Below are 13,690 nucleotides of genomic sequence, written 5' to 3'. Positions count from 1 at the left end.
TCATAATGCAAAGTGTTGAAAGGTGCCAAAGCAAAAAAATAAATAAATTAAAAAATACTAAAAAATAATATAAAACCATCAACAAAGTGTCTGCATGGAGAGAGTCTCCCTGTGGAAGAGGTCTATTTATCCTGGGACACACCCGGGCCCAGGTGTTTCCCATTTAGCTGACGACCCTTCCAACTCCGCCCACCGGCATCCTAATAAGGAAACAAGAACAAAGAGAGAGAATACGGCAGACAGAGTGGGAGGGTCGTCACAGCATGACAGCACCTTTTCCCCCTGACAGCTGCACCATTGAGAGCATCTTGACTAACTGCATCACCGCTTGGTATGGCAACCGCTTGGCATCCGACCGAAAGGCGCTACAGAGGATAGTGCCGACGGCCCAGTACATTGCTGGGGCAGAGCTCCCTGCCATCCAGGACTTGTATACCAGGCGGTACCTCAACGAGGAGGAAGACCCCCCAAAAAATGTCAGACTCCAGCCACAGACTTTCCTCTCTGCTACCACATGGCAAGCGGTACCAATGCACCAAGTCTGGAACCAACAGGACCCTGAACTGCTTCTACCCCCAAGCTATAAGACTGCTAAACAAGACTGCTAAATGGCTAATCAAATGGCTACCCGGAATACCTGTATTGATCATTTTTTGAACAAACAGACATTACATACAGCTACACGCATGCACACACACACACCACATACACTGCTGCAACGGTCTTTTATCTATCCTGTTGCCTAGTCACTTTGCCCATACCTACATGTACAATACATAGCTACCTCAATTACCTCGTATCCCTGCACATCGACCTGGTAATGGTACTCCCTGTATATAGCCAGGTTCTCTTCTACTCCCTGTATATAGTTATTTTTACTCGTTATTATATTCATTATTCACTGTGTATTTATTCCTTGTGTCACTTTCTGTTTTTGATCATATCTTTATCTTACCTTGAACCCTGCATTGTTGGAAATGGACCTGTCAGGAAGCATTTCACTGTTATTCTACACCTGTTGTCTACGAAGCTTGTGACAGATACAATTTGATCTGATTTTATAGTAGCTTTGATACCACAGGAGGTTGTTGGCACCTTAATTGGGGATGACTGGCTCGTGGTAATGACTGGAGCGGAGTACGTGGAATGTCATCAAACACATGGTTTCCATTGGCTCCGTTCCGGCCTTTATTATGAGCCTGTCCTCCTGTTACGGATACAGGTATCCTGTGTATGTATCTGGTGTGTGTTTCTTGTCTCTCCTTCTCCCCTCACAGGTGACCATCATCACTCCCCAATCAGTCATCAATCAGTCCCCAATCAGAAGACACCTGTTCCTTTTCCCTCAACCTATCACAGCCCCTTTCCCTTGGTTTAAAAACCCAGTCAGTTGTTTTCTCCCGAGATCAATCTTTGTGTTCATTCCCTCAATCTCTCTGTGTTCAAGCTCTCTCTCTGTCCCTAGCTCTACATCTCTGTGTTGATCTCTTTTGTTTTGAAACTACATGTCACTTTCTCCATCCCACCTGTGAGTATTGGTTTTGTTAAAGTGCTGACTGTTTGTTGGGTGAGAAAAGGGGGTACTAAGACAAGTCGCCCATGGGCATACATTACCCGTAGGAATCCTTTGTCTAAGTACCCTAGTTAGAACTGGGCGGACCACCCACTGTATTTTTGGTTAGTTAGCTAGCTGTTGTGGAAATAGGCTAGTCTAGCTTAGGGGTGTTTTCGATTATTGTTTCTTTGCTTGGGTCCAGCTCAGCCCCTTTTCTCACACCCCATTACCGTGTGTTTAAAATAAACCTTTTGAGTTTGACGGTAGATTTCAGTTGTCTGTGGTTTTTGGTTCTCTCTGTTCTTTATCACTATAATAATTTGCATGATTTTATGTTACGGGTCTCGTATCCATCCCCCCTAGACTGCTGGGCCAAAGGGATTCGTAACACCTCCCCTCAGCAGCCTCATGTGTTTAATACTGAGCTGGAGGAGATTCCAAGGCTGTGATGCTTCGAGTTTCCACTGCCATCTACTGGGTCAATGTGGCAACTGCACACAGTTGTCTATTTTCCCTCGTAACATGTGTGAGTATTGTAATGCTTAATTCAAGGACCACCCCACAGAAAGTTGCCGCCACTGTTTCGACGTAGTATCATGTCCTAGTGAGGAAATGCATGTTTAGGTTCCACCGGCGAAAATAATGACGAAGGCTACGTATTCACAAATTGGGTGGGGGGAATTTCCACGTGGAATTGGTAAACATCAACAAATAGGGCACTGACAGCTGTCAGTGTCGCGAGCTAGCATGCTAACCTTAATCTAGCTAGCTAGCTATTTTGCTAACCCATAGAGAAAGATAGTGGACTCATCCTTTGTATCTGTGCCATTAACACGTCTGTGAAAGCATGGCGCAATTGAGGCTATCTCCATTTTAAAGTAGTCCATTTTCTTCTTAACGATTGGCTGATCCCTCCTGATGACTCAATCAAGGTCACCTGGAAGGGAGCAGCCAATGAAAATGGAAGTCCCTTTTAGCCAATAGAGATCTCTATCATTCTCTATGTGCTAATCTTATCTAGCTAGCTAATGTCATCTGTATTTTTTTACTATACTTTATTCAAAAGATTAACCAGCTGGATATGTGGCTGGTTCTGAAGCTGGATTTGTCATAAGCATTCATAGAGAAAACCTCTCCACAGATGCAACTACTGGCCTATCTTTGACTTCGTCGTCTATTGTCATCTCCAAATATGTGGAATTTTTCCATAAATTGCAGCCGCAAATCCGCCATAGAAATAGTTAGAAAGAATAAAACGAAGCTCCGGGTATTATGGATAACTATTGACATATGACTGATATTTTTTTCTTCTACGTTGTAATGGACACGGTGCAGCCTTTGGTAGGTCGTCTGTTGGAAGGCTTCAGCTGCGGTACAGCTGAGCCAAGTCAGTCCGTTCTCGTGGTTCTCACAGGGTAAGTGAAACGATAGGCTACAATAGCTTTGCTCATGATCGTGCACGGTGCAAAAATGTTCATTATGCGGGTGCCTTTTCATTATCTGGATAGAAACACGTGGTTTATAGCTAACGTTACACCAATCAAAGCAGTGGAGCGTGTAGTGAAGCAAAACAGAGGTACAAAAAAACCCCCGGATTTGCACAAAGTGGGCAGTTTGGATTTGTAACTTCAAGCCCAAATATATATCATACGTTGATTAAAACGATGACTTATTTACTTAAATTGTTGTGCAACATCATAGGTAAGCTCTGGCCGTCGTCTTTCAGCTGAAAAGAAATGTGGACTTCTACCGGTGTGGGTGTGCATGATTATTCACCCAATGTTCACGGATCTGATGGACCCACAACACTACAATTTACCTAAAAATACTTAATACTGCCATTTACCTCTGCTAGATCACATTTATCAATAAAAGCACTATTTTTGGGGGGGGGACAAAATGTGGTTGTTCTCAGGGGCTCCTCCATCTGGCTTCCCCATAAACACTTGCAAGTTTCACGCATACTGTAAGATGAAGCGACATCACAGGCAGCCCAGATCTTGATTCCCATATTTTGCGGGTTTAGACGGTATGTACTACCTGAAGGGGCAGGGGCCCCTAAGCGGCATAAGCTGCCTCATCAACAGTAACGTTGGACCCAGGGTTGTAAAACAGGGGGAAGGCGGTCCACCCACTTGTCCCAAACTGACCTGATTGCAGCTAGCGTGTCTCTCTGCCGCCGAGCTGGTCTGGCGTCTCGGTTATCGAAGTGGATAATCCTGGAAATAATGTGGAAGTTTTACAGAAAATGTGTTAAACGGAAAAGTTCTCTGCCAGTTTCTACATCTCAAAGGGATTCAGTGGATTGCCCCATTGGTTTTGAAAACACCAGCAAGGATAAGAACCCCAAAGTATGCATGTAAAGGATTTTGGTCCATCTCCTTCCATCTCTCTCCAAAAACATCGCCTTCCCTCCAATTTAATGTAGTCCAGAATGATTTTCTGGATGGTGTCTGGGATGAACAGTTCAAAAGAAGACTTTATGTCCTGCACATGAGTAACCGCCATCCGCGTCGGCCCTGGTTGCATCCTTATCACATTGGCAGCCATGCTGGGTGGCTCATTCCTTGGACAAGAAGACCATTCAATTTCACTTTTTTTTTACATCCATATTTCTCCTCCTGCAGGCTGCTGATGAGCTGGTTGCTGACAGGCGGGACCTGGGGCTGGCTGAGGGTCAATCTCATCCTCTTCTTCCAACTCACTGTCAGACTCCGAATTGACAGAGACATGATCCTCATATTCGGAAAGTGGAAGACGCTCCTTCCACATTAGCTTCTCTCTCTGCAGAAATTATTTCCAAGGTCCTCTCTGAGCAGAGATTATTTTTTGCCGTACTGTTCGATTGTGGTAAGAAGCCACACATGCAAAGCTATTTATTTGTTTGTGTCCCTTCCTTAATTAACACCTGGCTGGGATAGTGTGGGAAAATACTGACTTTTTTTTACAATGTATCGAAATAACATTGTGCAGGTTCCTGCAAGACGTTGTGTAGTTTCACTACAAAGGGTAAAGAGTGGGAGAAAGGCAGGGAGACAGACAGACAGACAGGCAGGGAGACAGACAGACAGGCAGGGAGACAGACAGACAGGCAGGGAGACACAGACAGGCAGGGAGACACAGACAGGCAGGGAGACACAGACAGGCAGGGAGACAGACAGACAGGCAGGGAGACAGACAGACAGGCAGGGAGACAGACAGACAGGCAGGGAGACAGACAGACAGACAGGCAGGGAGACAGACAGGCAGGCAGGGAGACAGACAGGCAGGGAGACAGACAGACAGGCAGGCAGGGAGACGGGCAGGGAGACGGTCAGGGAGACGGGCAGGGAGGCAGACGGGCAGGCAGGCAGACAGACAGGTTCTTGGTGCTATGATGAAACAACAGGCCCAGAGAGGAGGAAGACACAGTGAAAGCACACAGAAAACCATTTTGTAAAATGTTTACTTGTTTTCACCTACACACACACTTGTCCACACTTGTATTAGCTTCGGGTCCAGTGGACCTGAACACCACATATGTAATATAAATGTGTAGGTGGGTGCACAGTGTGCACTCAATGCAAATATCTTCTTTTACATGTTCTTTCACATGTTCTTCCAGCCCAATTATCAATATCTAAGTAGACCAGACCCAGCTGGTAATGCATTAGTGGCTATGGGAGAACCAACCCCTTAATAAGCAGACTGAAACGGATCATTTTATGTAATATTAAATGGCCTGAGTGGGACGTCTTCATTTATCCACCATATTTTAGGGGAGGCTGATCTAGCTCTCGGTGTCTGTTCAGATGGAATGTCTGTCTCTCCTCTGTTTGTGTTATCGGAGCCATATATCTAGATCTAGTTAAATATATGACTCTGCCTGTAATGGACTGATGCTTCTCCTTCACGAGCATTTGGTTAACATGTTATGTCACTACTGATTATCATTCTAACTACCATATTTCACTACTGATTGTCATTGCTTTTCAACAGCTTCTACCCCCAAGCCATAACACTCCTGAACAGGTAATCAAATGGCTACACGGAATTTGCATTGTGTTGTCCCCCCGTTGTCCCCCCCTCTTTTACACTGCTGCTACTCTCTGTTCATCATATATGCATAGTCACTTACACCATATCTACATGTACATACTACCTCAATCAGCCTGACTAACCGGTGTCTGTATATAGCCTCTCTACTGTATATAGCCTCTCTACTGTATATAGCCTCTATTGTATACAGCCTCTCTATTGTATACAGCCTCTCTACTGTATATAGCCTCTCTACTGTATACATCCTCTCTATTGTATACAGCCTCTCTACTGTATATAGCCTCTCTACTGTATATAGCCTCTCTACTGTATATAGCCACTCTATTGTATATAGCCTCTCTACGGTATATAGCCACTCTATTGTATATAGCCTCTCTATTGTATATAGCCTCTCTATTGTATATAGCCTCTCTATTGTATATAGCCTCTCTACTGTATATAGCCTCTCTACTGTATACATCCTCTCTACTGTATATAGCCTCTCTAATGTATATAGCCTCTCTATTGTATATAGCCTCTCTACTGTATATAGCCTCTCTATTGTATATAGCCACTCTATTGTATATAGCCACTCTATTCTATATAGCCACTCTATTGTATATAGCCACTCTATTGTATATAGCCACTCTATTGTATATAGCCACTCTGTTGTATATAGCCACTCTACTGTATATAGCCTCTCTACTGTATACAGCCTCTCTACTGTATATAGCCTCTCTATTGTATATAGCCTCTCTACTGTATATAGCCTCTCTATTGTATATAGCCTCTCTACTGTATATAGCCTCTCTACTGTATATAGCCTCTCTACTGTATATAGCCTCTCTATTGTATATAGCCTCTCTACTGTATACAGCCTCTCTACTGTATACAGCCTCTCTACTGTATATAGCCTCTCTAATGTATATAGCCTCTCTATTGTATATAGCCTCTCTATTGTATATAGCCTCTCTACTGTATATAGCCTCTCTACTGTATATAGCCTCTCTACTGTATATAGCCTCTCTACTGTATATAGCCTCTCTACTGTATATAGCCTCTCTATTGTATATAGCCTCTCTACTGTATATAGCCTCTCTACTGTATATAGCCTCTCTACTGTATGTAGCCTCTCTACTGTATATAGCCTCTCTACTGTATATAGCCTCTCTACTGTATATAACCTCTCTATTGTATATAACCTCTCTATTGTATATAGCCTCTCTACTGTATATAGCCTCTCTAATGTATATAGCCTCTCTATTGTATATAGCCTCTCTACTGTATATAGCCTCTCTAATGTATATAGCCTCTCTATTGTATATAGCCTCTCTACTGTATATAGCCTCTCTATTGTATATAGCCTCTCTACTGTATATAGCCACTCTACTGTATATAGCCTCGCTACTGTATATAGCCTCTCTACTGTATATAACCTCTCTACTGTATATAACCTCTCTACTGTATATAGCCTCTCTACTGTATATAGCCTCTCTACTGTATATAACCTCTCTATTGTATATAGCCTCTCTACTGTATATAGCCTCTCTACTGTATATAGCCTCTCTAATGTATATAGCCTCTCTACTGTATATAGCCTCTCTATTGTATATAGCCTCTCTCCTGTTATTTTTCACGTCTTTTTACTGTTGTTTTTATTTCTTTACTTATCTGTTGTTCACCTAACACCTTTTTTCCTTAAAATTGATTTGATTTGATCATATACAACTATCATACAGACCAGGATGGGCAAATGTTTATTTTTCTATTAAAAACAAAAACATATAGTATGTTTTACAGTGAGAAGTAGGGATGGGTCTGAAACTGGAAAATTAAAGATATTCACCCAGGACAGACACACTGTGATCAAGGACAGACACACTGTGATCAAGGACAGACACACTGTGATCAAGGACAGACACACTGTGATCAAGGACAGACACACTGTGATCAAGGACAGACACACTGTGATCAAGGACAGACACACTGTGATCAAGGACAGACACACTGATAACCTGGAAGAATCACACAGGACAGACACACTGTGATCAAGGACAGACACACTGTGATCAAGGACAGACACACTGTGATCAAGGACAGACACACTGTGATCAAGGACAGACACACTGTGATCAAGGACAGACACACTGATAACCTGGAAGAATCACACAGGACAGACACACTGTGATCAAGGACAGACACACTGTGATCAAGGACAGACACACTGTGATCAAGGACAGACACACTGTGATCAAGGACAGACACACTGTGATAACCTGGAAGAATCACACAGGACAGACAGTTAGCTAGATACAAGTTGGCTGGTAGTGGATCTCTACTCTGAATAGTTTTCTCCATCTCAAACCTCAGATGCTCTGTTGGATTGAGATCGGGAGACTGAGCATTTAGCTGAATTCACTGTCATTTTAGTGTATCTATTCCTGTACTTTCTAAGCCTTGTGGCATTCAAACGTTGCTCCACTTTTATTAAGGGGCCAAATGTTGTGTAATTTCTTAGATATTACTTGTTAAATATTTACTGCATTGTCGGAGCTAGAAGCACAAGCATTTCGCTACACCCTCAATAACATCTGCTAATCACGTGTATGTGACCAATAAAATTTGTTTGAAATATGTGCCTTGACCACACACCCCACACCACCATCACCAACCTGCAATGTTCACACGCGGATGATGGATGCATGTACTCGTGTGTTTTGTCACGAACCGGCTTGAAGTTTGTAACAAATGGGAGACAACGTGGAGACAAGGAATAACGAACTATTTTTATTAAATAAAGTAAACTAAATACAATTAACAATGGTATGTGTGTGTGTGTAATCAGTAGTGTAAGTGAGTGTTTGCATGCATAAATGTGATAATGCGGGGTGTTGAAAGGTGCCAAAGCAAACAAACAAACAAAATGTATAAAAGTATCTGCATGGAGAGAGTCTCCTCAATGAATGGGGAAGAGGTGTATTTATCCCGGGACCCACCTGGGCCCAGGTGTGTCCCATGTCTCTGACGACCCTCCCAGCTCCGCCCACCGACATCCTAATAAGGAAAACAAGAGCAAAGAGAAAGAATTCGTCAGACAGAGTGGGAGGGTCGTCACAGTTTCTCCATACCCTAGTCCTCCCGTTAGTGTGAAAGAGCAGGAACATGGATTCGTTAGACCAGACAATGTTTTTCCAATTCTCCAGTGTCCAGTGTTTTCGTCACTTAGCCCAATGCTACCACCGTTTCTTGTTTTTTTTTTTCTCTGAAAGAAGTGGAACTCTAAGGTCATCGGCTGCCATACTGTATGTTAATGTACGGCAAGTTGTGCATTTTATGGGTCTTTGGGCACCGATGTTGTACTGGACTCTCAGTTGACTTACTGAGTCCAGGCTGTTGCGCTGCACAATTCGTGTCAGTCTCCTTTGTCCTCTTTCATCAATTATCCATTTTTGACCACTGACCACTCATTTTCGAACGTTGGCTGCAGGTCCTTTGGGTGGTTGACCATTCTTGATACACACGGGACACTGTTGAGTGTGAAAAACCCAGCAGCGTTGCAGTTCTTGACACACTCAAACCGGTGCACCTGGCACATACTACCATACCCTGTTCAAAGGCACTTAAATATTTTGTCTTGCCCATTCGGCCTCTGTATGGCACACATGGACAATCCATATCTCAATTGTCTCAAGGCTTAAAAATCCTTCTTTAACCCATCTCCTCCCTTTCATCTACAGTGGATTTAACAGGTAACATAAACAAGGCATAATAGCATTCACCTGGATTCACCTGGTCAGTCTGTCATGGAAAGAGAAGGTATTTCCTAATGTTTTTCTAAACTCAGTGTTTTAGAGACATTCTGACCCATCGGTCATGGCATTACAGGTTATGAACACTAGGTGGCAGACAAACACACTATAACTACTCTCACTTTGAAGCTTTTGATTTTCTTTCCATTCAAAGTTCCAGAACTTCCGTGATGTTGTGATGTCACAATAACGGAACGGATTATATCCTGTTCCATTTTAGAATTTTGGATGGATCAAAATAGATATGAAATAGATAACTTTTAAAATAACAGTATCTTCTCTTATTCACTCCACACGGTGTAGTAATTTGTAGAGACAGACACACAGAGATGGGGAGGAGTTGGGGTCTGTGTCTGTCCATGTCAATCTCCCTCGTCTCATGGTCCTACCTCCTCCTCTGCTGCCTGTCCAGTCCTACCCCTAACTCTCTGTCCTTTGCTGACCTGGAGGACTTGAAGGCTGTCCCAGCAGAGGTCATAATACACAGCTCTCCCTGCAGCACCACCTGCGGTCTGGGCCTGCGCACCCAGGAGCTGTGCCCACTGAGAGAGGGCCAGGTCGGGGAGGAGAAGGACTGCCATGTCCGGAAGGTCCGCTGTGTGGACTCCTGGCAGTGTGGTCTGCAGGTGAATAATCTGTCTGTAAAAAAAAAAATGCAAATAATAATACGTTGGGACCACAAAGGAAATAAGTCACTGATGTTATTGTGTTATCCTGGTCTATTGTCCTGGTCTATTGTCCTGGTCTATTGTCCTGGTCTATTGTGTTATCCTGGTCTATTGTCCTGGTCTAGTGTGTTATCCTGGTCTATTGTCCTGGTCTATTGTGTTGTCCTGGTCTATTGTCCTGGTCTATTGTCCTGGTCTATTGTGTTATCCTGGTCTATTGTCCTGGTCTATTGTGTTATCCTGGTCTATTGTGTTATCCTGGTCTAGTGTGTTATCCTGGTCTATTGTCCTGGTCTATTGTCCTGGTCTATTGTGTTATCCTGGTCTATTGTGTTATCCTGGTCTATTGTGTTATCCTGGTCTATTGTGTTATCCTGGTCTATTGTGTTATCCTGGTCTATTGTGTTATCCTGGTCTATTGTCCTGGTCTATTGTCCTGGTCTATTGTGTTATCCTGGTCTATTGTGTTATCATGGTCCATTGTGTTATCATGGTCTATTGTGTTATCATGGTCTATTGTGTTATCCTGGTCTATTGTGTTATCATGGTCTATTGTGTTATCATGGTCTATTGTGTTATCCTGGTCTATTGTCCTGGTCTATTGTGTTATCCTGGTCCATTGTGTTATCCTGGTCTATTGTGTTATCCTGGTCCATTGTGTTATCCTGGTCTATTGTGTTATCCTGGTCTATTGTGTTATCCTGGTCTATTGTGTTTTCCTGGTCTATTGTGTTATCCTGGTCTATTGTGTTATCCTGGTCTATTGTGTTATCCTGGTCCATTGTGTTATCCTGGTCTATTGTGTTTTCCTGGTCTATTGTGTTATCCTGGTCTATTGTGTTATCCTGGTCTATTGTGTCATCCTGGTCTATTGTGTTATCCTGGTCTATTGTGTTATCCTGGTCTATTGTCCTGGTCTATTGTGTTATCCTGGTCTACTGTGTTATCCTGGTCTACTGTGTTATCCTGGTCTACTGTGTTATCCTGGTCTATTGTGTTATCCTGGTCTATTGTGTTATCCTGGTCTATTGTGTTATCCTGGTCTATTGTGTTTTCCTGGTCTATTGTGTTATCCTGGTCTATTGTGTTATCCTGGTCCATTGTGTTATCCTGGTCTATTGTGTTATCCTGGTCTATTGTGTTATCCTGGTCTATTGTGTTATCCTGGTCTACTGTGTTATCCTGGTCTATTGTGTTATCCTGGTCTATTGTGTTATCCTGGTCTATTGTGTTATCCTGGTCTACTGTCACGTAAAAAAAAAATGTATGTGCTGCGTATGTACTTTTTTTTTTTTTACTGACAAAATCACTTATCAGTCACCTACCAATCACCAACCAATCACCTACCAATCACCTACCAAGTCTTGTCCATGTAGTAGAAGTAGGAATCCCAGGTCTGACAGGAAATTCTGATGTGCAGAGAGCTGACAATTGAAGGCTTTCTGGCATCAGTATCTCCCGTGGTTGTGCTCTTGAAGTACATTCCCTCTTGCTCCTCCTCCTCCTTCTCCTCCTCTTTCTCTTCCTCCTCCTCCCCCCCTCCTCCTCTTGTACTCCTCTTCTCCAGACTGTCACTGTGCTTGCTGGTCAACGGTTGGAGCTGGACTGTCTGGGTGAGGTGATGGAGGCCATGGGTCGCTTCTCCTTCCGGGTATCGTGGCGCTACGCCCGGGGGGTGGTGACCACCGACGACTCTCTGCTGGGACGCTGGGACGCCCCCAGGCTAGACCGACTGGTCCTGGACCCGGTGAGTGAGCTAGGTTATTAAGCCAAGAGGGTTCTAAAATCCCAGAACTCTTTGCATGAATGCAGAAGAATTCGAAACTGATAGAAGCAACGATTCTAGTTAGCAACGGCGATGGTTCCATTTTAATTTTTTCTAAAGCTTCCTCGTGTGACTAGAACATTGTCTTAACATGAATATCTTCAACCTAGGTGAGGGAGGAGGATGCTGGGACATACCGCTGTGATGTACAGGACACTGATTACCGCAGGGTCAAGAGACTCTACCTGGGGCTCAAGGTGGGAGACATTGCATTCTATCCTGACCTGGAATCAAAAAAATACTGTTTGAAATAAATAAATAATAACTGTGTTTGATTAAGGTGAATGTTTTGACCTACCTAACCGTAGTTGAATGCTTTGATTATAAGTCACTCTGGATAAATTAAAAACAAAAAGTCGATATGAAAATGTGATCCCTCATACTGTAATTATGTCTCCAACGCACAGGAGGTTTGGGGAGGATGGGCTTGTGGTAAGGTCTGGAGTGGAATCAGTGGAATGGAATCAAAACATCAAACACATGGTTTCCATGTGTTTGATGCCTTTCCATTCGCTCCGTTCCAGCCATTATTATGAGCCGTCCTCCACTCAGCTTTCATTGACCCGTTAAAATCCATCTTGGAGACAAAAGATCTGCTTATATAATATTTTCCTTCTATTCTTTCCATCCAGGTGCTCCCTCCTGAGTCTCTCAGACTGGACTTCCCTTCTGCTCTGGCTCGGTGGGACGACGGGAATGAGGATTCCCATGGTAACATCATCGTGGTGAAAGATGATGAGGACCTGTACGGCAGCACAGTCGTCAAGGACATTGTGTTGAAAAGCCTCTGGATCGCAGTGGTCGCGGTGGTAGTCTTCTTCTTGGGTATTTTAAAAATGTTATTAAGAACAAATTCTTATTATTTACAATGACGGCCTACACCGGTCAAACCCGGACAACGCTGGGCCAAATGTGCTCCGCCGCCCGATTGGACTTCCAATCACAGCCTGGTGTGATACAGCCTGGATTTGAACCAGGGTGTCTGTAGTGACGCCTCTAGCACTGAGATGCAGTGCCTTAGACCGCTGACCCACTCGGGAGACTGTTATTTTATTGTAGCATGATGTACTACTGTACCCATAATGCTCTGTAAGCTTGTAAAGTTACGATAACCTGGGAATTTTGCAAAAGTTTTCTAGAAATCCTGGTTGGAGGATTCTGTATTTCCTGTTTATTCCCTCCTGATTCTGGGGAATTTCCCAACTGCGATTTCTGGAAAACCTGGGAATTTTGGGAAAGTTAATGGAATATCGCAACCCTATCTGTAACCATGTCCGTTTTTTTTATCTCTAAAGAGGTAAGATATCTCATTAAAGACGTTCCGAAAGCCGAAGCTAAAACTACGGTGTCCCATCTGTCTCCTTATTACTACAGGTATGTACAGGAAATACGCCCTGGCCCGTGTCTGCCTGGGCCGCCCCGAAGGTTCGCCTCTCCCTGCCCCTAACAGAACCCCTTTCTCCATTAATACCATCACACCACCAGCAGGTGGCACTGTTGACCCTGTGTCTACTGCTGCTGACACACAAATAAATGGCATGTGGGCTACTACTTAAGTGCACAAGCAATTTGTTGGACTATGAATGGTGTTTTTGTTTGTTTGTAGAGAAAAAACATTTACTCAAAACATTTGATCAATATAAAAGTCAATCAACATGAAACTTGAGCCTGTTTGACAGCAGTTTGTAATGTTGAGAGCGCATGTTTACATGAGATTTCTCAGCCCTGAAAAGGGAGTTATTGCGTCCTTGAAATGTATTGGTGTGTTAAAGGACAACTGTTTTCTGGGAGAAGATGAGGGTTGATTTCTCCTGCA

The 13,690-nt window shown here is 43.5% G+C and overlaps 1 protein-coding gene across 1 annotated transcript; it reads left to right on the top strand.

The window, feature by feature from the left end:
• The first annotated feature begins 9,645 nt into the window (after positions 1-9,645).
• On the top strand, positions 9,646-13,446 carry tmem81 (transmembrane protein 81). Its single transcript, XM_014147539.2, has 5 exons — positions 9,646-10,007; positions 11,617-11,796; positions 11,985-12,071; positions 12,507-12,699; positions 13,249-13,446. The coding sequence occupies exons 1-5, from the start codon at positions 9,711-9,713 to the stop codon at positions 13,428-13,430; spliced, it is 939 nt and encodes a 312-aa protein (XP_014003014.2). The 5' UTR covers positions 9,646-9,710; the 3' UTR covers positions 13,431-13,446.
• Positions 13,447-13,690: the final 244 nt, after the last annotated feature.

This window comes from Salmo salar, chromosome ssa15, assembly GCF_905237065.1.
Source record: "Salmo salar chromosome ssa15, Ssal_v3.1, whole genome shotgun sequence".
In the NCBI taxonomy this organism is placed as follows: Eukaryota; Metazoa; Chordata; class Actinopteri; order Salmoniformes; family Salmonidae; genus Salmo; species Salmo salar.
This window is presented reverse-complemented; position numbering and strand designations above follow the sequence as displayed.